This window comes from Anthonomus grandis, chromosome 22 (genome assembly GCF_022605725.1).
Source record: "Anthonomus grandis grandis chromosome 22, icAntGran1.3, whole genome shotgun sequence".
Classification (NCBI taxonomy): domain Eukaryota; kingdom Metazoa; phylum Arthropoda; class Insecta; order Coleoptera; family Curculionidae; genus Anthonomus; species Anthonomus grandis.
This window is the reverse complement of record NC_065567.1, coordinates 32,977,545-32,998,628: the sequence shown is the minus strand read 5'-3', so window position 1 is coordinate 32,998,628 and position 21,084 is coordinate 32,977,545. Positions and strand designations below refer to the sequence as shown.

The 21,084-nt window shown below is 30.8% G+C and overlaps 1 protein-coding gene across 6 annotated transcripts in view; it reads left to right on the top strand.

The window, feature by feature from the left end:
- The window catches only part of LOC126749160 (Ca(2+)/calmodulin-responsive adenylate cyclase), a 163,055-nt gene that overhangs the window by 71,494 nt on the left and 70,477 nt on the right, over positions 1–21,084 (top strand). For all 6 annotated transcript variants that reach the window (XM_050458839.1, XM_050458840.1, XM_050458838.1 and 3 more), the window contains exons 5-7: positions 4,341–4,490; positions 7,032–7,150; positions 20,224–20,335. In XM_050458839.1, the coding sequence (XP_050314796.1) occupies positions 4,341–4,490; positions 7,032–7,150; positions 20,224–20,335 (381 nt within the window). The remainder of the gene's footprint in view (positions 1–4,340; positions 4,491–7,031; positions 7,151–20,223; positions 20,336–21,084) is intronic.

Sequence of the window (21,084 nt, the reverse complement as noted above, 5' to 3'; positions counted from 1 at the left end):
TTAGTATCACCACTCCGAGTAATAAGACAGTTAGGAAAATTATTTTTAGGCGTTTAAAGTACTATCAATAAAAAATGGCCTGATGGAAAATATAATAACTCAAACTCAAACTCAAAAAATGCTTTATTGTCAATATAAACATACAAGTTGTAGGCAAAGCCAATAGACTGTACATTAAAGGAATAAAAACGAGAAACTAATTTAAAATAAAATAAAATTATATAAAACTTTGAAAAATACTTAAATGCTAATCATTAAAAAATTCACTTAAACTATAGTACGCTTTACTAGCAAGAAATATTTTCGTCCTTGTACGTAGGCTTTTTTCAGTCTTAAGTTGTCTTATTTCGTGGAAGTTTATTAAACAGCTTTTTACCTCCATATATGATAGAGCTACGGACAAGTTGAAAATAAGGAATGGGCAGCCTCAACAAATAATTTTGTCGCGTATTATAGTGGTTTCCTAAGTGGAGTTCCTGTTTATATTTTATAAAAACTAAGCAAACTGTTACCAAAATATAAATACAACACAGGGTTAAAATATTATGATTTACAAAAAGCGGGCGACATGAGTCACGAGGCTTGGCGCCACATAGATATGTAATGGCCCTTTTCTGGAGTACAAACACTAAATTAAAAAGTAAATTTGAACATAAACCCCAAAAGCAAATTCCATATCGAAAGTGCGACTCGATAATCGCGAAGTATGCAGATCTGGCGATGGAGAAAATAAGTCTGGTAGCAATAACCCCTAGGGCGTAGCAGCCTGATGAGACTTTTCTACATACATTCACAATATGGTCTTCAAATTTAAGGAACTTTTCTATGAAAAGACCCAATAACTTACTGAACGGTGGCATGGTGGTGGCTTCATTATTTAAACATATATCTTTTGTATTACATTTAAAATTAAGGATATTTGTTTTAGAAACATTAAATGTCAAAAAATTTGCTTCACACCAGTCTTTTATTTTTAACAAATCTGCACGTATATTGGCCTCCATTTGAGAAACATCAGAGTCATGCCAGAGGATGGTGGTATCATCGGCAAACAATGTAAATTTGCCAGTTACCTGCAGTTGTGGCAGATCGTTCACATAAATGAGAAAAAGTGGAGGACCAAGTACTGACCTTGCGGAACACCCACATTTATATTAAGTTCCTTAGAGATACCACCATTAAATTTGACAGCCTGGATACGATTTGATAAGTAGGAACGAAACCACACACCCAAGGGTAGTTCCTCTGAAACCATAGAGCTCCAGTTTCATCAGCAGCATTCTGTGACTCACGCAGTCAAATGCCTTGAACAAGTCACAGAATACCGCTGCTGCAACTTCACCAACATTCAATCGGTTGTACAGGTGCTCTAGAAAGCTAAAGATAGCATCATTTGTGCTCACAGACTCACGAAAGTCAAACTGCTGAAGACTCAATAGGCCAAACCTATTTAAAAATGAAACCATCCTCACCTTAACGAGCCGTTCCGCTATCTTTGCTAAAGTAGGCAATAACGCTATAGGTCTAAAGTTAGAAGGACAGTCGTGATCGCCACCCTTGTAAAGAGGAATAATCATTGATCTTTTTAAGCACTCTGGGAAAACTCAAGACATAAATGAAAAGTCAATTGACTCGGCCAAGATTTGCAAAGCAACAAGAGGTAAAGCAGAAAATATTTTAAGAGAAAGCCCATCCCAACCTGATGAACTCTTATTCTTAATATTAACCATTAACTGTTTAAGCTCTTCTACACTTGTGGGGGCAAAAAAGAAAGATTCGGCTACTACCACATTGCTGAGATAGCTCCTGGGATCTATTTTTTGTGAGAGATTGGCTGCAAGGTTACTAGCAATATCACAGTAGAAGGAATTGAGGACATTGGCGTCTAAGGTACTTACGGAATAAGAATACTCTAAGAAAGTCTAAGATACTTAAGGAATAACCAAGACATTGTTTGTGCCCCTTAGCTGATTTAAAATCTTCCAAGACTCTTTAGCTCTATTGGAGGAACTATTTTATCTACAATCCTAAAATATACAAACTTAACTTACTGCTAAATACAATAGAAAACTCGCACACCTTTTCAATCAATAGATGATCAAATCTGTCAATAGTAATAAACATAAACTTAGTTAAAAAAGCTTTCTCTAACATAATAAGAGTACCACCATGTGTATATTGCTTGCGTGAAAATTTGGAAAATAGTACATAACCAGGGATATCAATAGGCTCGTCAGACCTCAACCAGTGTTCAACAAGAATTAACACACTAGGAAAGTTAACCGATTCTAAAAATAGTCCTAATTCGCTAACTTTTGAACGCACAGATTGAATATTAAGAAATGCTAGGGCAACTTGATTATGGTGGGAGTTTCTATTAAAAAAGAAGATAATCCAATAGCAAGGGTGTCTATAGATTGATCTAGTTGAGGCGTAACCGAAGACCTACTTTCGATCAAGGGTGTATCGCTGATTATCTTATTATTGCTAATACCTAAAGATACTAATACTAATTTGGATGACAGAAAAATATTTTTAACATATAAAGATAAAAGTTGTACATAGATTTGGCAGAGTGACTGTACCTAAAATTTTGTCTGACATCAGTAATTATTCTCACAGAAAAGTTACGGTTACAGATGAAAGTATAGTCGCAGTAATATAGTATACAAAGAGATCTCGTAGTAATATAGTTGCTTAAACATTCAATTTTTGAGGATACTGAGTACGGAACTAAACACTTCTGTGCTCATTTTCTCCAGACCATTATCGAGCAATGAAAGGATTGTATTTCCTATGTAATGGAAAAAGAGAATAATCTGAAATTTTTCATTTTCCATCATGGTTTCACAAAATTCCATTCTTCGCCATTGATCCTCGGCAAATATCTCCCGAGTTTTGAAATATTTAAATCGTTTGTACCCATGTTTGGTCCAAATACTGTGCTGACAGTTTTATGGGCCAGTTTCTCTCCAACACTTCTACTTGATCGTATTGAATCCACTTTTAGGGCATTGCAAATAAATTTCTTCCAGTCGTTCTTGCTCATAAACCCTTTTGATAGAAGCCTCTTGCACTTTAGTGTGGCATTTATGACAATCTTAAAGGCCGAAACCATCTTTAAAATTGTCTTTCAATACGTACTTTGACAATACGTAATTTTAGATTCCCCAACCTGTATACTTATAATATATTTAAAACATTTCTAACCATATCAATATGCTGATGATACGCAATTGTCTTTAGTCCAGTGGACATTAATATTGCTAGTATTTTCTGCGAGCAAAGTCGCAGATTATGCAATCAACATTTGTGTTCGATTATGAATTATGTATGCGCCTTTATGAACTTGTTACATGTCGCTTACAAAGAGCACACGCAAATTAAAAAATATTACAGCCTCATAGGAATATATTTCTCAACAAATTAAAAATTATGTTGACTAATTAGTTATCCCAATTTAATATTTGTGATCATTCGATATGGTACCTGCATATATGTAGGTAAACTTTCATGATTAATATTATTTGTGTATTCATGCATTCGATGTCCAATTATTTCTATACGCAACAATTTGTCATTCTTATTTTAGACTGTCTTAAACGTTACGTCATCACTTTGGTTGGTTGTCACTTTCTTTTTGTCCGAGTTTATTTTGATTTGTAATTATTCTGTTGAGTGTGTCAAAGATATTCATCACCTTAATTTAATTGCTGTGTAAAATTCATTTTTGTGTGGTATCCAGTAAACCACCGGTCTTACCACAATTCCATGCCTCTCTATCTAGTAAAGATTTCTATTTTCTGTTTCGAATTCAGAGCAGCCTTCTACCTACTACTGAATATAATTGTATTTTATCTACCTCTATTAGAAGTCCGTTTAAATTAATAAATTTGAATACAAAAATATAGAAAAGTTTCATCTGTAGCAAATGAGTGGGTGAATTTGAATTTTATACCCAAACCCTTTTTGTTCCATTGGCGTAGAAATCTGAAACAAACAATTATTAAAAAAATAACCAGGACAAACTAAGCAACTTTGTACTAAGATAAGTTGACTTAAATCAGCCTGAAGGATATATTGTAGGTTTTTGAAAAGACTTATATATTTCATACTATATTCCGCTACCACTGTTCTTTTCTGCGTATTCGTATAAGATATTTATCAGATAACAATCTAAAATCCGATCAGTTGATCTGGTTTTAAGATGGTTACCAGTTTTATAGCCCGCTATAAAATGCATATCAAGAACTCGGAACATTGTATCAACAAAACAATATTTTTTTTTTTAAATTTACATTTACGGTCCTTTTCATTAATTCGTTTTCTTGTTTTTACAGTTGACGGCGAACGTTGTGGTATTTTTTTGCGTTAATATCGTCGGTATTTTCATGCATAATCTCATGGAACATGCACAGCGGAAAGCTTTTTTGGATACTAGAAATTGCATCGCGGCTCGACTGGAAATGGAAGACGAAAATGAAAAACTGGTAAGTTTTTTAAGAAAATTATTCCAAATTCAATCATATCATAAAAAGTCATGTCAAAGTTTCCTATATGGGAGGCATCTGGAACGTAATATTATTCTTAATACTGTTCCTTCTATGTCAAGTTGAAGTTTGTTAATTACTCTTCGAGGCAATATGGAAATTTCCTTGTTCATTAATATTATGACTTTGAGTTGATTATTCAATATAATTGTGTTCTAATAAATACACTCCATAATTTTTAAATTATAAATTAAATTAAATTATATTCTACATACACTGTAGAATATACGTATACCATATACTATTCTGTTTACAAAAGTCAGAAAATTTCGGCATTTAGAAAATTGACACGGGATTTACATATCCAATTTTTAAAGTCGATTACTATACCTCAAATATTTGATTAAATTCTTCTGAAAAATCACTGTTTTTCGTCCATATTATCCAATCTAATAACGCTGTTTTTATACTATGTATATAAAATTATATCTAATTTAAATAAACAGTGTTATTAAATTAAATATTGCATATATATTTTGTGCAGAAACATTTTTTTTCATTAAAACAACCCTTACCCCCCCCACCCACCCCAAACATTTGCCCAGTAAGAAATTCCTTTGAAAAATCACTGTTTTTCATCCGTAATATCTAATTTGTATTAAATATTTATTAATATACATATATGTATATATTAAATTTAAATAAACACACTGTGCTATTAGATTGGATATTAACGATGAAATCAGCTGTTATTCATCGTATTATTTTGGTAAACAGTGACTTTTGCAAACAATTTCTTACTGGTAAGTTGTGTGGGGTGGGTGGGGGGGGGGTCAGGGTAGGGTTAATAAAAAACAGTTTTTTTCCAGAAATTAATTGCCTAAGAAAAAAATGCTTCTTAAGAAAATTATAGGTGAGAATATATAATGTACGAATTTGTTTACAAATGGGAGAAAATTTCGGCATTTAAAAAAATTGACACAAGATTTACATGTCTAGTCTTTAAACTTCTACACTTCAAATGTGATACCCGATATCACATATATGCCACTGTGTAGCAAGCGATATACTTTTCATTCACGTCTATATCTTATCGTAGAATAATGGAATATAGTAGTAAATGCATTAACGTGTATGAAACACAATAGTTATGTCAAATAAGATATACAAATTTAAAAAAAAAACACATGAACGAAAATTTGCTCAAAACTAAACAAGGATTTAAAATAAAATTTATTTCAGAAAAATGCAGTGGTGTACTTTTCTTTTTATTAAAAAATATTTTCGATCAATGTAAAGTTTGTTGGGAGACTTTCTGGACACCCAGTAAAATATACCACAGTTTAAGCTTAAATAGATACGTTTATCATACATTTCATATCAACAATTATTTAACAATTAAAATAAAGGTTTTATACTTATCTTCTATAACTAAAATTCAACGTTTTTCTGATGGTAAGTATATTTGTTTAGAAACTCATTTCATTTTGTAAACGTCTTTACAACTCAGTATACAATATTCAACCTAAGTTCAACCAGAAATGTACACGTGATGTAAACCAAAAATTAACGTTTATTTAACTATCGTGTGTTGCTTGGGATAGTTGGTTAAGCATACAGGTTGGTCGTAAAGTAAGGAATAAATTCAATATCTCATAATTTTTTTTAAATCGCTTGGACCCGTCGATTTTTTTTCGAGCATATTTTGAGAAAAAAAATATACAGGGTGTCTCAAAAAAGGTTTGCTAATTTTTTTTCAATTTGCAACCCAATTTTTTTATTGCATTTTTGGATTGCTTTTACAATTACATGTACCGAACTTATTTGTACGACACTTTCCCAGACAGATGGATTGGAAGGAGCGGTGTTATTGAGTGGCCACCAAGATCACCCGATCTAACAGCACTAGACTTTTTTTTATGGGGATGTCATAAAGGAGAGGTATTTAAAAGCCAACCGGCAAATCTAGATGATTTAAAACAACGCATCCGTCAAGAAATACGTCGAATAAGGCCCGAAATGGTTCGAAATGTGCAGCAGGAATTTAGATATCGATTAGGTTATCGTCAGTAACGCAGGACATTTCGAACATTTGCTGAAATAAAATTATTGTTAAGTTTACGAAGCTTTGTTTTCGATAGAACAAAACGTTTTAAAAATTATTATATTTTTCTTTTTCTTCATGACCTTTTTTCAATTTTCAAATTTTGAATGAGAATAACTCGAAAACGCTTGGACTTAGGTATAGCACATGCAACATGGAAAATGGTTGGAATTGTAAGGACAATTCAAAAATGCAAAATTAAAAAAAAAATAAATAAAAGTACGAGCGATTTAAAAAAAAAATTTACGAGATATTGAATTTATTCCTTACTTTACAACCACCCTGTAGAACGCATAAACACTCCGAATTATCCCTAAAAACCCATACATTTTACAAATAAACTTTCATTGGCATATTGTCAATAACACGCTTTTTTTTAATTAAAAAGTTTATCTTTTACTCCGTAAATGCCATTTATGTATGTATATCCGTTTTAGGAACGTCTGCTTTTGTCAGTTCTTCCCCAACATGTGGCCATGGAAATGAAAAACGATATTATCTCACCCGTCGAAGGACAATTTCACAAGATTTATATCCAAAAACATGAAAATGTCAGGTAAATTATTATTTTTGGATATTTCAATTAAAACTTCCTACAGACGTATTGTTTTAAAACGTGTTTTGTTTTAATTTATTTTCGGGGAAAATTGAGCAAAGCGTTTATAAATCTATACAAATGTTTAATTATATACGGCGTGCCTAAAATTAAGTTTGTTATATTGTTCTTTATTATTGAAAATACGAGGATAATTTAGTAAGTTATGATTAATATGCTGAAAACAAAAAAAAAAGACTAATTTTTATATATTTTTTTAATGTAAGGTACCCTGTATATTATTACATCTATAGCAAGTTATAGCATGTTTTATTGTAGATTAACTCAGTCTAGAAATGCCAAAAAAAAGGATTTACGCACTCTATTTTTTTTACTCACAATTTTTAGTACAGTTTTAGTACAATTTTAGAACTTAATCCTTGACTAATTATAATAAAGAATTTGGACTGACTTTGGACTATTTAAATTGTACTGCAAATGCTTTGTGCGTGGCAAAAGACTACGCAATACAATACGATTCTTTACGTTTTTTATATAAATTAAATTTATATATATATCTTAAATCTTTTTATATATTTAAATGTAAGAGAGGCGGTCAAAGAATCCTTAAATTAATCCCTAGCTATTAAAGAGTGAAAAAAATTGAAAGAACTTTTTTCTTGTTAAACTTGTACTGAAGTTATGTAATAGATGATTTAAACAATACACCTAATTCTTATATACTATATACTAACTTGTCTAAAACTAATTATGTAATAACTAACTATAGTAACAGACTGCCCTTTATATGGCAGTATTATCGTAGTTTCTCTAATAGATTTTATAATACTATCAAAGATCTTTCATGGTATCTAAAAAGATTCGCCGGTCCGATGTATGTTCATTACACTAAATTTCGTGTATTTGGAAGGATGTACCAATCAGCCGATGAAATTTCCTTCCATTCAAATATTCTTTAACAATGCATTGAATAATATAGACGATACCAGTAGACTATGCCAAAAAAATCGCCTATTTCCTTTTGAAAAATATATCGAAGATATTGTTCAAGGTGAGAAAAAAAACTATCGTGAAGGCTTAAGCCCTTAATATTAGTCATCTTAAATTTCGATTTTTTATTTGTGCTTTCATTTATCTGCACATATATTGAAAATTAAATTCCCTATAAAAAAACCTGTCAACCTTTTAAACATTGATATATTTTTTAGAGTATTTTTTTTTATTTTGAAATTTTGTCCGTATCGAACAAATAAATGTATAGAAAAGAACCCTATAGATCCTTAAAGAGAATTTAATGCTCTACCAAAAAGGTCTCTTACCGTTTTGACATAAAATCACTATTTCAAAAGTTATTCATAATTGAAGTTAAAGGAAAAATGAAATGATTGTTTTTTTCGCTGTTAGACTATTTTTTTTTAATTCAGTGGAAGAAATTGGTATTTTATATCATCGAAAGTCATCATTTTATCAACATCTAAATTTCATAATATATTCAAACTCTCGCTTAATGGCTATTTAATAAACATGTTTTATTAAATAAATCCTGATTACAAAGCTTTTAATAAATTTATTAAAATTTTATTTTTATAAAATTTATTATATTCTTTCCCCTCATATTTTCATTCATATTCCGATCCTCTTCCCATGCTCCCATTAGGTATGTTCTTTCTTTTAGTAGAATATTTATTATTACATTTTTAAATTATTGTTTTTTTTTGGCCTCAACAGAGTTCAAGGAGCCCTTTATGTAAAGGATATCTCTGTAAATCTGCATATTATGGCCTGTTGGTCACTTTGCATTATTATAGCTTTTTTATTTAATTACAAATTCTTCGATTTTTTTTGTTATTGGTAAATGGTGAAATACTCAATATTTAGTGGAATTTTGTTAATACACCTACATATTAGTTTTATTCTTTGTGCTTAATCGCTGTAATTTCTTGGTGACTAATAAACGTCTTATTATTATTATTAAGTGAGAATAATTTATAAGTGATAGAAAATTACACCTAGCGGAGTGCGGTTATATTTTTGATAAGTTAACTTGTATACTTGATAATTCACTTAAGACATTTTAGGAGACTTTTGCTGATCGTAGCCTCTGACCACGCATAAGGTGTGTTTTAGTACTATTTTCACACTCAACCCTTGATTTGATATAATAAAGAATATTGCCAGATTTTGGACTATTTGAATTGTACTACAAATACTTTGTGTGTAGCCAAAGGCTACACGCCTTCATACAATTCTTTATATTATCAATTTAAAAAAAAAATAAATAGAGACAGTTGAAGTATTCTTAGTGATGCGTAGCCCCTGGCCACGCATAAGGTCGACTTTAGTACAATTTTAAATCTCAAATCTTGGCTAAATATATTAAAGAATATTGAAAGATTTTGAACTATTTAAATTGTAGTGCAAACGTATTGTTCTAGGTCAAAAACTACGTACCACCATTAGATTTTTTAAATTATATATATTTTTTTCAATTGAAATAAAGACGTTGGAAGAATTCTTATTGATGCGTAACCTCAGGCCACGTATAAGGTCGGTTTTAGTACAATTTTAAAACACAAACCTGTTCTAAATGTAATAAAGAATATTGGCAGACCTTGAACTATTTGAATTGTACTACAAATGCTTTGTGCGTAGTCAAAGGCTACGTACCATCATACGCTGGCCACGTATATGGTTGATTTTAGTACAATTTTCAGACTCAACGATTGAATTGATCTAATAACGAAAATTGGCAAATTTTGAACTATTTGAATTGTACTACAAATGCGTTGTGCGTGGTCAATGACTACACTTCGTGATACAAGTCTTTAAATTATCATTTTTTTACATTTAAATAGATGGTTGAAGAATTCTTAGTGATACGTAGCCTCTGGCCACGCATAAAGTCGGTTTTAGTACAATTTTAAAAATAAACCCGGAACTAGATACAATAAAAAATATTGACATACTTTGAACTAATTAAATTGTAGTACAATTTTTTGTGCGGGGCCAAAAATTACGTACCGCCAAACAATTTTTTAAATTATCCACTTTTTCAAAATTTAAATATAAATAGAAACTATTAAAGAGTTCTTAATGATACGTAGCCCTCTGGCCAGGCGTAAGGTCGATTTTAGTACAATTATAAAATTCAAACCTTGGCTAGATATAATAAAAAATATTGACAGACTTTGAACTATTTAAATTGTACTACAAACGCTTTGTGCATGGTCGTCAAAGAGTAGGTATCGCCATATTTAAATAGAGGTGGTTAAAAACTGTTCAGTGATGTGCACCCTCTGGTCTCTCATAAAGCATTTTTAGTACAATTTAAAAAATGAAGCCCTAGCTAGTAAAGGGTAAACAAAATTTATCAAACTTTTCTCTCTTTGAAACATTGTACTTAAAACACCTTATGCGTGGCTACGCACTACTACACAATTCTTACAACTTTTACATTTAAATAAAGACATTGTAAAGCATTATTAGTAATGACCACACATTAATGGTTTTTAGTACAATTTAATCATAAAATTGCAGAGTTGTACTTGTAAAACATTTCTACTAATAATACCTTGTGATGTTGCGTATACTCTGACCACGGTTAAGGTTTGTTTTATAAACTTACTAAAAAACTAAAAGTTTTATAGTACAATTTTAACACTTAACCGTGGCTATACTGGTATAGAACCAAGAATAAACTATTTAAATTGTACTACAAATTTATAGAGTTTTTTCCATTTAAAAATTTATACTAAAAACGCCTTGCACAATTATTCTCCCCATTTCTATATACTTTGTTGGATGTCCCCGATTTTTTGGAAGTATAGTATACAATTAGGTGACAAATAGTACGATATATTAATAAAAGTTGTACTTTTAAGACATTTGTACCAATATTGCATGCCCAGAGGCTATGCTTTACGACCCAATTAAAGCATTTTTTATACATAAGTACAGACATTTAATTAATTTTTAAAATGAATCCCTAGATATATATCTAAATAGTTTTGTTTACCAGGGAGCAATTCATTCCTGGACTGGAATTTCATAAAATTATACAAAGTAATTTAAAACTTATTTAATAAAATCTTGTTGGTCTCCTTTTCTTCAATTCAACTCAATAAGACATTTTATATTAATTTTTTAGCTTCTTATAACTACTTGATTAAAGGTTGTGCAGGCTTTGAAAAATTGCCCGACATGTAATCGCATTTATAACACCGATTACACTCACCTTTTTACACTTCAAGCAATTTAGTTCATTGCCGTTTATTTTGTAACATTTTAAAAATACGATACTACAACATTAACCTTACTTTAAATTCAAGATTCGAGATAATACGATTTTACATTAATTTTTACGCCTAATATTATATTTCATTGTTTTGCAATTTGTACATAGGAATCCACATAATCAGTTTAGAAATTATTTAAAAAAAAGTCAATTGATAAATAGAGTTAGTTAAAAATCACCGTGAATTCTATTGGTAATCATATCACCAGTGTGATTCAAACTTGCTAACACTCACCAATTTATCTAAATCCGCAAATGAATTATGCAAAATATACAGGGTGATTTTCAACCTATGCGCCTATTGGGAAATGATAGCTGATGAGTAATAATGAGTAATAATAAAAAAAAAATGTAGTAAAATATTTTTAGTTTTGGAGATATCCATATTTTTTTAAATAAAAAACGTATATTTTTTAACTTGTTTAATTTAAACTAATTTAAAGCAACTTTTCGAAGTTGTTTCCATTATTTTCGATACAGACTTGAGCTCGTCGAATCCATGAAGACGTACATGCACGGGCCAAACCAGGCTGTAGGCGAATTGCGTCACTGGCAGCGTTTATGCGATGTCGTAGCTCTTGCTCAGTATCAACTTTGTTCATACACCATTGTTTTCATATGACCCCACGAATAAAAGTCTAATGGATTAAGGTCAGGCGAGCGAGGGGACCACGCAACTGGACCATGACGGCCTATCCATCGTCCGGGAAACATACGATCTAAATGTTGTCGCACTGGTCGTGAAAAATGTGGTGGAGCACCATCATGAAGAAACCACATGTTCTGCCTAACGTTGAGATTCACATTTTCAAGGAGCACTGGTAAATTGTCAATTCAAACGATTTTCCAGAATAAAAGGTCCGATGAGCATCCCGTTCAGAATTCCAGCCCATACATTTACAGAAAAACGTTGTTGAAAGTATGTTCTCCGTGTAATATGCGGATTTTCCAAAGCCCAGTAATGAGTGTAATGAAAGTTGAAAATTCCATTGCGCGTAAAATTTGCCTCATCCGTAACTAAAATGTTCATGGTAAAGTTTGGGCTTAACTGCTGGTGATGTAACAACCACTCACAAAAGTGTACTCGAAGCGGAAAATCTCTTGGAAGTAGGGCTTGTACCCTTTGCACATGAAACGGGTACAGCAACTCGTGCCTTAAAATTTGCCAAATTCTAGATTGCGATATTCTAAATCGCGCTGCAATTATCCTAGTTTTAATTCCAGGTTATTCTTTGATAACTTCTAAAATATCCTCCTCCAGATTTAGAATGTGCCTAGGTCTAATAGCTCCTCCATCTTGTCCAGGCCGCGGCCGCAAATTGCCAGTTTCTCTACCCCGCTGAATAACACGTAAGAAAGCCCCACGTCTCGGGTGATATCTTCGGGGAATTCTGATGCGTTTCTCCGTAAACCAAAACCATGTCGACAAGTTCTTCGTTTGTAAAAATGTGCGCTATTACATTTCACGCTTTTATTTTGTTCGTGTGAAAATAACGATTGAAAACGATCACAGCCACCAATAAACTAAGTACTGCTAAAGATTCCAAACATTATGACTTATTTACTATCAGTTATTAATAAACAAAATAAGTTCGTTTGATACACGTTCTGTTGACATTTGTTTCACTTTATTTCGGAAACCAAAAATATTTTACTACGTTTTTTTCTCATTATTACTCATTATTGATCTTCATCTACCATTTCCCAGGTTAAAAATCACCCTGTATATGAAAAAATTATGTGATTTGAATTTTTGCTAAAAAAAGGAAATAATAAGTTTACCTGAAATCGCAAATAAATTATGCGAAAGCCACTTTCATATTGTAAGTAATTTATTTGAAATTTCATATAAACCGGGATAAAAATTAATGTATGAACTGTGTATAGGCATTTTACCATTCTGCGTGCTCCAGATGCAGCAATATCCATACCAGCCTTCTGTCTTGATGTTATCCAATTAAATATTAAATTATTTCTTGAGGAATAACCTGATATTATTTTGTCAGTTCCAGTCGTAACTTTCACAAAATTCATGGGTTTCCAGAATGACAAGAAGCAGCTATTTTAATATAGAGGCCGAAATAAATGATCCAATTTTCCCGAGATAAAAGAATATATTTCTTAAGGCTTGGAACGTTTCGTCTATATTGCCATCGACAAAATATCTCTTTTTTATATCGAAAATATAAATAATTTGAAGCTTTTTTAAGCTCATTCCATAAATACTTCACATTACCTATGAGGTTTGATAAAAAAATCTTGTCTTAATGTGCAATTGATGATATTCCAGGATTATTGAGAGCTCGATTTTCAGCAAATACAAGTTGCATTAAATATGAGCATACAATGATGCAATCTCAGTAGAACCGTAAATGAAGCTACATTTCTGCCCATCAGATCCATATCTAGTAATATGTACATTTTTTTAGTGTGCCATCTTCAGTTGCAGTCATGATTTTCGTTTTCGTAAATTTAAAGCAAACGGTTATATTCATAGATTATGAAAGAATTCACTTTCAAAGATCAGAAAACAACAGTTTGACTCAAAGGTGCTATAATGAAAATAGGTACTGAAACACTTAATGGTTTTGTAGCAAGAGTTCATTCAATTAAAATGTAGTAAAAATTAAGAAGACGCGGATTCATGCGGTTCATATCTATTTCAGTTCATTAATAAATTGAGTTAGTCAAGACTGTGAACTACATTGATAATCGTGTCACTGAGGTGATTTAAACTTCCAACTTACCTAAAAGGTTCATATTTCAAATAATTTGTTTAAAACCTGATATAAACCGAGATAAAATTAATTGTTTTTCTTCTGTATCTTTATAAATTTAAAGCAAACTGCTTGAATTCTTAGATTATGGAAGAATTAACTTTTAAAGATCAGAAGACCGTAAATGTGTGCCGTAATGAATACCATAATGGCAAAAATGAGACTACTGAAACTTCGAGTTGAACTGTAGCAAGACTTAATTCGGTAGTCAAATTAAAAAGAATTAGAAAAAACGGTTTCCGATTAATTGCAGTTCTTTGGAATATTCTATTCCTAAACATGTTTGACAGAGAGTAATTTTCTCCAAAAAAAACCCATAAGAATCTTGTTATGACGTTTCTTTTCACGTACCTATAACATTTATATCATAGGCTCTGGACGTTTAAGGTAATGCCAAATAAAAGCAATATTCCCAGAATATATTATAGTGATTTTTTTAAGTATGTTTTATTGATTCATGCATAAAATATGTAGATACAATAAAACCCATCTACCCAAGTTATTTAACAATGATGTAATAAAGACAATAACGCGATAAAGAGGTTCGATAAGGTTCTAAGAATTAAACCTAGTTAGTAAAAACTAATAGCAACCGCTCCAAACGGCCAAACAAAAATCCAAACAATGCGATTTTCAACGTAATAAAACCGGATTTTTATCACAGATCTAATTTGTTAAATTCACGCCATTCACTTGCGATTTCTTACTATAATTAAACAAAAGGCGAGCACGCTCGATAAACTAGCGATTAACTCGACTTTTATGGCTGTTATTGCCATACTTTATGGAGAAGCCAATACTAGTATGCAGGTGACAAAAACAAACTTATCTCCTAAAAACCGATCTAGACTTGCAGCTGCTGTTTAGTGATATTGATCTATTGTACCTGACGTCTTTTTTTTTATTATTGTCTTATTGGAAATCGTTCTTTTCGTATTGGTGCTATTTAAATTTAATTTAAATAGTTAAATGTGATCCTTGACACTTTTGTTGCTTTTTATGTTAAAAAAGAGGGCAAATCACTTAATTTATCTGTTTGAAACATGAAGGCCTTTTTAAAAAATTCTAAGGCTCTTATCTCCTTAATTAAATACTGTTTTAGTGTCTCTGGACAGTTTCTTCCTATACAAATATTTTTAAGAATAACATTTAAATTTATTCAAATATGGGATACAATTTTGGAAAGGAACAAATCAAAGAAAATTGCAGTATATTGTTCTCGAAAAGGTAATCAAAAAACTCTTATGGCAAAATTCTCTATTTTCGAGAAAGTTAAAAAAAATTAAAAAGAGATACCACATATAATTATTCTATCAAATATAATTATTCTTTCAAATCTATATGGGATACAATATGGTTAATTACATATGGAACATATGCGCACTATGGATACAATCTGTGCGTCACACTTAAGGTGTAACGTACTAACCTAAAATCTTAATATTTATGTTAATTTTACATGTTTTAAATTGTGTTGGAAAAACAGTACCAAGTAAACAAAAAAAAACAATTAGTAAAGGAGAAAACCAATTTGTTTAATTAAGAGTTAAACAAGCAATACTTTTGCCCTTATATTTATAATATGCCCCGTACTTGCCATGTCCTTTGGTAGCATATTATATATTTTAGTTATTACATGAAATTATAATCATAATTGGATTTTGATTGACAGCCAATTTATTAGAGTTTGCTCTATTATGTGTAGTAAAACTTAGGAAGAAAGAGTTTTTTTGACGTAAATCTTATTACTGATTTAATATATATTTGGTTAATCATTAGGACAGAAAAAAAGTGCTTAAGAAGAGTAAAATTTAGGGTTTCTTAAAATAACTAGCAATATATGCTTTTGGTCAAAAGCTCCATATGTGTTTTATTTGCTGCTCCCCATACTATAATGCAGTAATTTAATGTGGATTCTACTAGAGATAAATATATTAGTTTAAATAATTGATAGTATATGAACTATCTTAGATGGTGGAATTTATGAATAGGTTTTCTAATTTTAATTGATACATATTGTATGTGTCAGTTCCAATTAAGATTTGAGTGGACTATAACTCCAAGATACCTGATTTCATTTATTTTTGTTGCATTTAGAATGAGCTGAAATTTGCGTCTTGTATCCGAAAAACAGACGAACTTGGATTTGCTCGTATTTATTTTCAACTAATTAAAATCAAACCAGGTCTTAATAATTCTTATGGCAATTTCTGCTTTTTGTCGTATAGGTACTTTCCCAATTACTTCCTTTGACAAGTATGGCCTTGTCATTTGGGAAGCAAATTACTTCTCCTTGTTACGCAGTTAAAAAAATTAGCATTAGTCATTTAGATATATGAGGAATAGCAGGGGTGCCCAACATGTGATTGTCAAATGCCTTACTTAAATCCAGAAAAATGCCCATGCACAGATTTCCCTCTTTTAAAGTTTTGTAAACAGATTCTGTAAGTGAAATCACGACGCCCTCAATATCAGTGCAATGATCTTTAAATCCATATGGTTTGAGATTATTGTTTTTCTAAAATTGCATAACTGTTAAAGCTATGGTAAATACTGAAGGGCCACTTCATCTTTGAGTAAGAAAAGGGATATTTTTGCAGATCTTCATGTCATTTTCAAACAGAAAACTCTTAGTCTTCCTCATATTCCCTATGAAGGAAAATTGCTTCTCTCGAGTGCAGTATAAATATGTTATCTAAAACTATTGAAATTAAATGAAGTATTACTCGATTTTTATCCATTATTTATGCAATCAAAGGCCTTTGCAGAATCTGTTTAGTATTTGCATATTTTTATTTTCTACTTGATATTATTGATTTTTAGAAGAAATGATCCAAACTCGGTCTTTTTTAAAGAAAACACTCTGTTGCCTAGCCACAACAATTTATCAAATAATACAAAGTTATTTTGCCATTTTGTACTATAATTCAAGGGTTTTCTTTTTTTCTTTTAAAATTGTACTAAAAACACCTTATGCGTGGCCGGAGGCGTCGCATCACTAAGAAATTTCTAAAGTGTTTTAATTGAAATACAAATATTGTGACATTGCATGGTGGTGCGAGGCCTCTAGCCACGCACAAGAGCTTTTTAGTACAAGTCTTTTATTAAGAGTTACCATGTATGAGCCGTTCAGCGGAAAAGTGTCTAACTCCCTTAAAGTAGAAATTTAGAAAATTGATATTTTGCATCTGGATGAATTAAAAAATCACAGTAACATATTCTTTACTTTTTTGTACATATTTATAATAACCGTGTACTAAAATTTCATATGGTAAACATTTTTACTGATTGCGCCCATTAATTACATTTTTGCCGCCCAATGTCATTCTTCCAGTAAGTTTTTTTCAAAAACATAGCGGAAAAGTGATATAACTTGGAGAGTTATATAATCGGATAATGGACCACTGTCAACAGCATCTTCTTTTGTCAGTAAGTCCAGGAAGAACTGATGCTGAATCGGGGGAATCCACTGAAGAAGTTCTATCACTGATCTACACACTACGTACCATAACACTAAAAAAACCTGACTAAACAAGAAAAAGCGAGTTTAATAGGACCTGGCGCGACATCGGAACAGCGTGGTGCCTTGACTTATACCACTATTCCAGCGAACGAATCCATTATGTTGAGAGGAATAACGTTAGGAAGCTCTTATCTTAGCTAAGTTAAAATTTTGACTTATATCATTTTTCGACTGAATATATTAGACCAGTAGAAACATAATTAATGGTATAACTCAAAAATTAAAAAATACTGACATATACCACTTTTCCTCTGAGCGGCTCATATATCTTAGATATTTACATTGTTGTGCTAGTCAAGAGTTTACTTTAAAAAGTGTACTAAAATACTTGTTTTGTAAGAAATAATTAAAAAAATTAATTAATCCGCATTCTAAAAATTGAATATTTATAAAAAAAATCACTTTTAATTTTTTGATGGGAAATCTCAGGGTCTCACAGGAAAATAGTTAAGAAAAAAGTTGTTCAGATTAATGAAACCTATACCTAGAAAGAAGAATTTTGATTTATTTCCCATAAAGTTGAAGAAAACTATGAAAAATCTTTAATCTAAAAAAGGTCATTCTCCGAAAATATATGGAAAATTTTGATTTTTTAATTATTGCAATCGATGTGTTTTTTAAGTACAAAACAAAAAGAATTTTACAATTTTTTTCTGAAAACGAACAGGCAAGACATTATTGGCATTTGGCCAAAACTGGCAGGAAGATTCGAAAATTTTGAAAAGTTGGTGAAATCTGTTTGTTTCCCATAAAAGAGCTAAGAAAAACTGAAAAAGTGTAATCTACATAAGAACACTAGCATTCCAAAAACTAAAAGAGGTAACACCAATAAATATTTTTAAAAAATCACTTTTAGTTTTTTTATGGCAAGTCTGTAGCTCCAAGAGGAAATTATTTAAGATAAAAGTTGTTCAGATTAATGAAAGTTGTACTAAAAAAGGAGATTTTTTATTTTATTTTCTATAGAGTAGAAGAAAAGCATGACACAACTCGGAAAAAATACACGGAAATATTAGATTTTTAATTGTTACAATCAATGTGCTTTTAAAGCACAAAACAAAATGAATTTTTGAATTTTTTTTGTAAAAAAACAGGGAAGAAATTATTCGCAAAACTGGATAGAAAATTTGAAATTTTTGATAAGTTAGCCAAATAAAAAAAAATGTTTGGAGTAGATTGTTCATGAAAAGGTAATCAAAAAACTCTTATGTCAAAATTCTCTATTCCCTACTACTACTAGAAAAACTAAGAAAATGAAAAAAAGTGTAATCCACATAAGAACACCATCATTCCAAAAATGAAGACAGCTTGCATCCATGAATATTTAACAAAAAAATTTATTTTAATTTTTTTATAGGAAATCTGTAGGTCTAAGAGGAAAATTGTTCAGACAAAAGTTGTTCAGATCAATGAGACCTATTCCTAAGAATCAGAATTTTGATTTTATTTCCTACAGAGTGGACGAAAAGCATCAAAACCTCTAATACAAACAAGGCAATTTTTCGGATGTACATGTATACTTTTTTAATTATTGCAAGCGATGTGTTTCTTAAGCACAAAATGAAAAATTAAAATTATTGGCAATTTTTGTTCTTTGGTTAAAACGAGGTGGAATTTGAAAATTTTAGAAAAGTTGGCCAAATCCAAAAAAAATTGTAGTATATTGTTCTTAAAAAGGTAATTAAAAAACTCTTATGTCAAAATTTTCCAAAAAAGTTAAAAAAAAATAAATAAAAAAGTGTACTCCGCATAAAAAATCCATAAATATTCTTAAAAAATCTGTACGTCTAAGGGGAAAATAGTTAAGATAAAATTTGTTCAGATTAATAAGAGCTACACTCAGAAAGCAAAATTTCGATTTTATTTCCCCTAGAGTGGAAGAAAATCATGATTTTTCAATTCTTGCAAGCGTTGTATTTTATAAACACAAAAGAAAATTAATTTTAAATTTTTTTTTCTAAAAACGCTCGTTAGTGTCTCAATTTAAATGCAAATATTGTGATGTGTAGAGAAATCGCATAGTGGTGCGATGCCTCTAGCCATGAACAAAGCTTTTTTAATACACATTTTTAAGATCTTGTACTGTTTATCACATACATTCTTTGACTTGACTACCCAAAACTGTCATTATTTCCAAAATCCTGAAATTTTTTATCAGATTATTTATATTTTTTCACTTTTCAATTTAATAATTTGTTTTATGGCTTTTATTGATATTTTAAGTCTCCCAGGGGGTGTGCTAAAAAATAAAACGTAACCACACTTTATGTTACTCATTTTTTTTACCAGACATTAGTGTAGTTGTACCTAATTTCATTATTTTAACTTTTTCATTATTTTAATTTTTTTGATGAATGTCCTCTATTGCGACCAACAGGTGAATAAATGAGTTAAATTGACTTAAAATGCTACCCAATTAATTTCAGATCGATTTTAAAGCACAATTAATCCAGCCCAACTTTTTTCTGCTTTTTTCCAGCATCCTATTTGCGGATATCGTCGGTTTCACTGTGCTGGCATCACAGTGCACTGCACAAGAACTGGTTCGCCTTTTGAACGAGCTTTTTGGGCGATTCGATCAGCTGGCTAATGTAAGTGTTCTTTTTTACTACTTTTTGACATAGCCGAGGGGCTTTGATTAATTTTTTTGTCCGTTCCCGGCTGTTTCTCCTCTATTAAGCGCGACCAATTTAAAATCAATTTTCGAAAACGCATATTAGGGTGATTTTTTTTAAGGAAAATAGGATTTTTTTAAATTTCCTTTTTGTCAAATGCACCTTCAGTAGAGTTCAGCAACGGAAGCACCAAATACACAAATATATAATGAAAAAACAACTTAAATAAAAGTGAGATATAACAAAAAAATAGAGAACCTAACATAGAATTTCTTATATTCTAAACATTATTAGTTAAAACAAAATTAATAAAGATGCCAAAGATAACCAATCAAGTGGTGTAAATGCATTGTATAAAGCGCCAAAATTAGCCTTTTTAAAGTTATATGCATTCTATAGGTTTAGTCCTGCTTTTCGTTTCAAATTTATGGATCGGCAATACTTTAATGGGCATCTTCATCTAAAATTGAATAAAGTGACTTTCGTAACGTGCAGTTCTCATTTTTATTAATAACAAGATCAAGAATTCTATTGTTACAGTTTTGTAAATAGTTGCTTTGTTTAAGGTTTAAAGAATTTATAAAATTATGCAATTCTGCACAAACCTTATCTTGAGATGCCGTAGTACTGTAATTAACATAGTGTAATATGTTAAATTAACCCAAAATACGTATATCAATGTTAAAAATGCAATCAAGAGGCAACAAACCCTTCATCAACTCAAA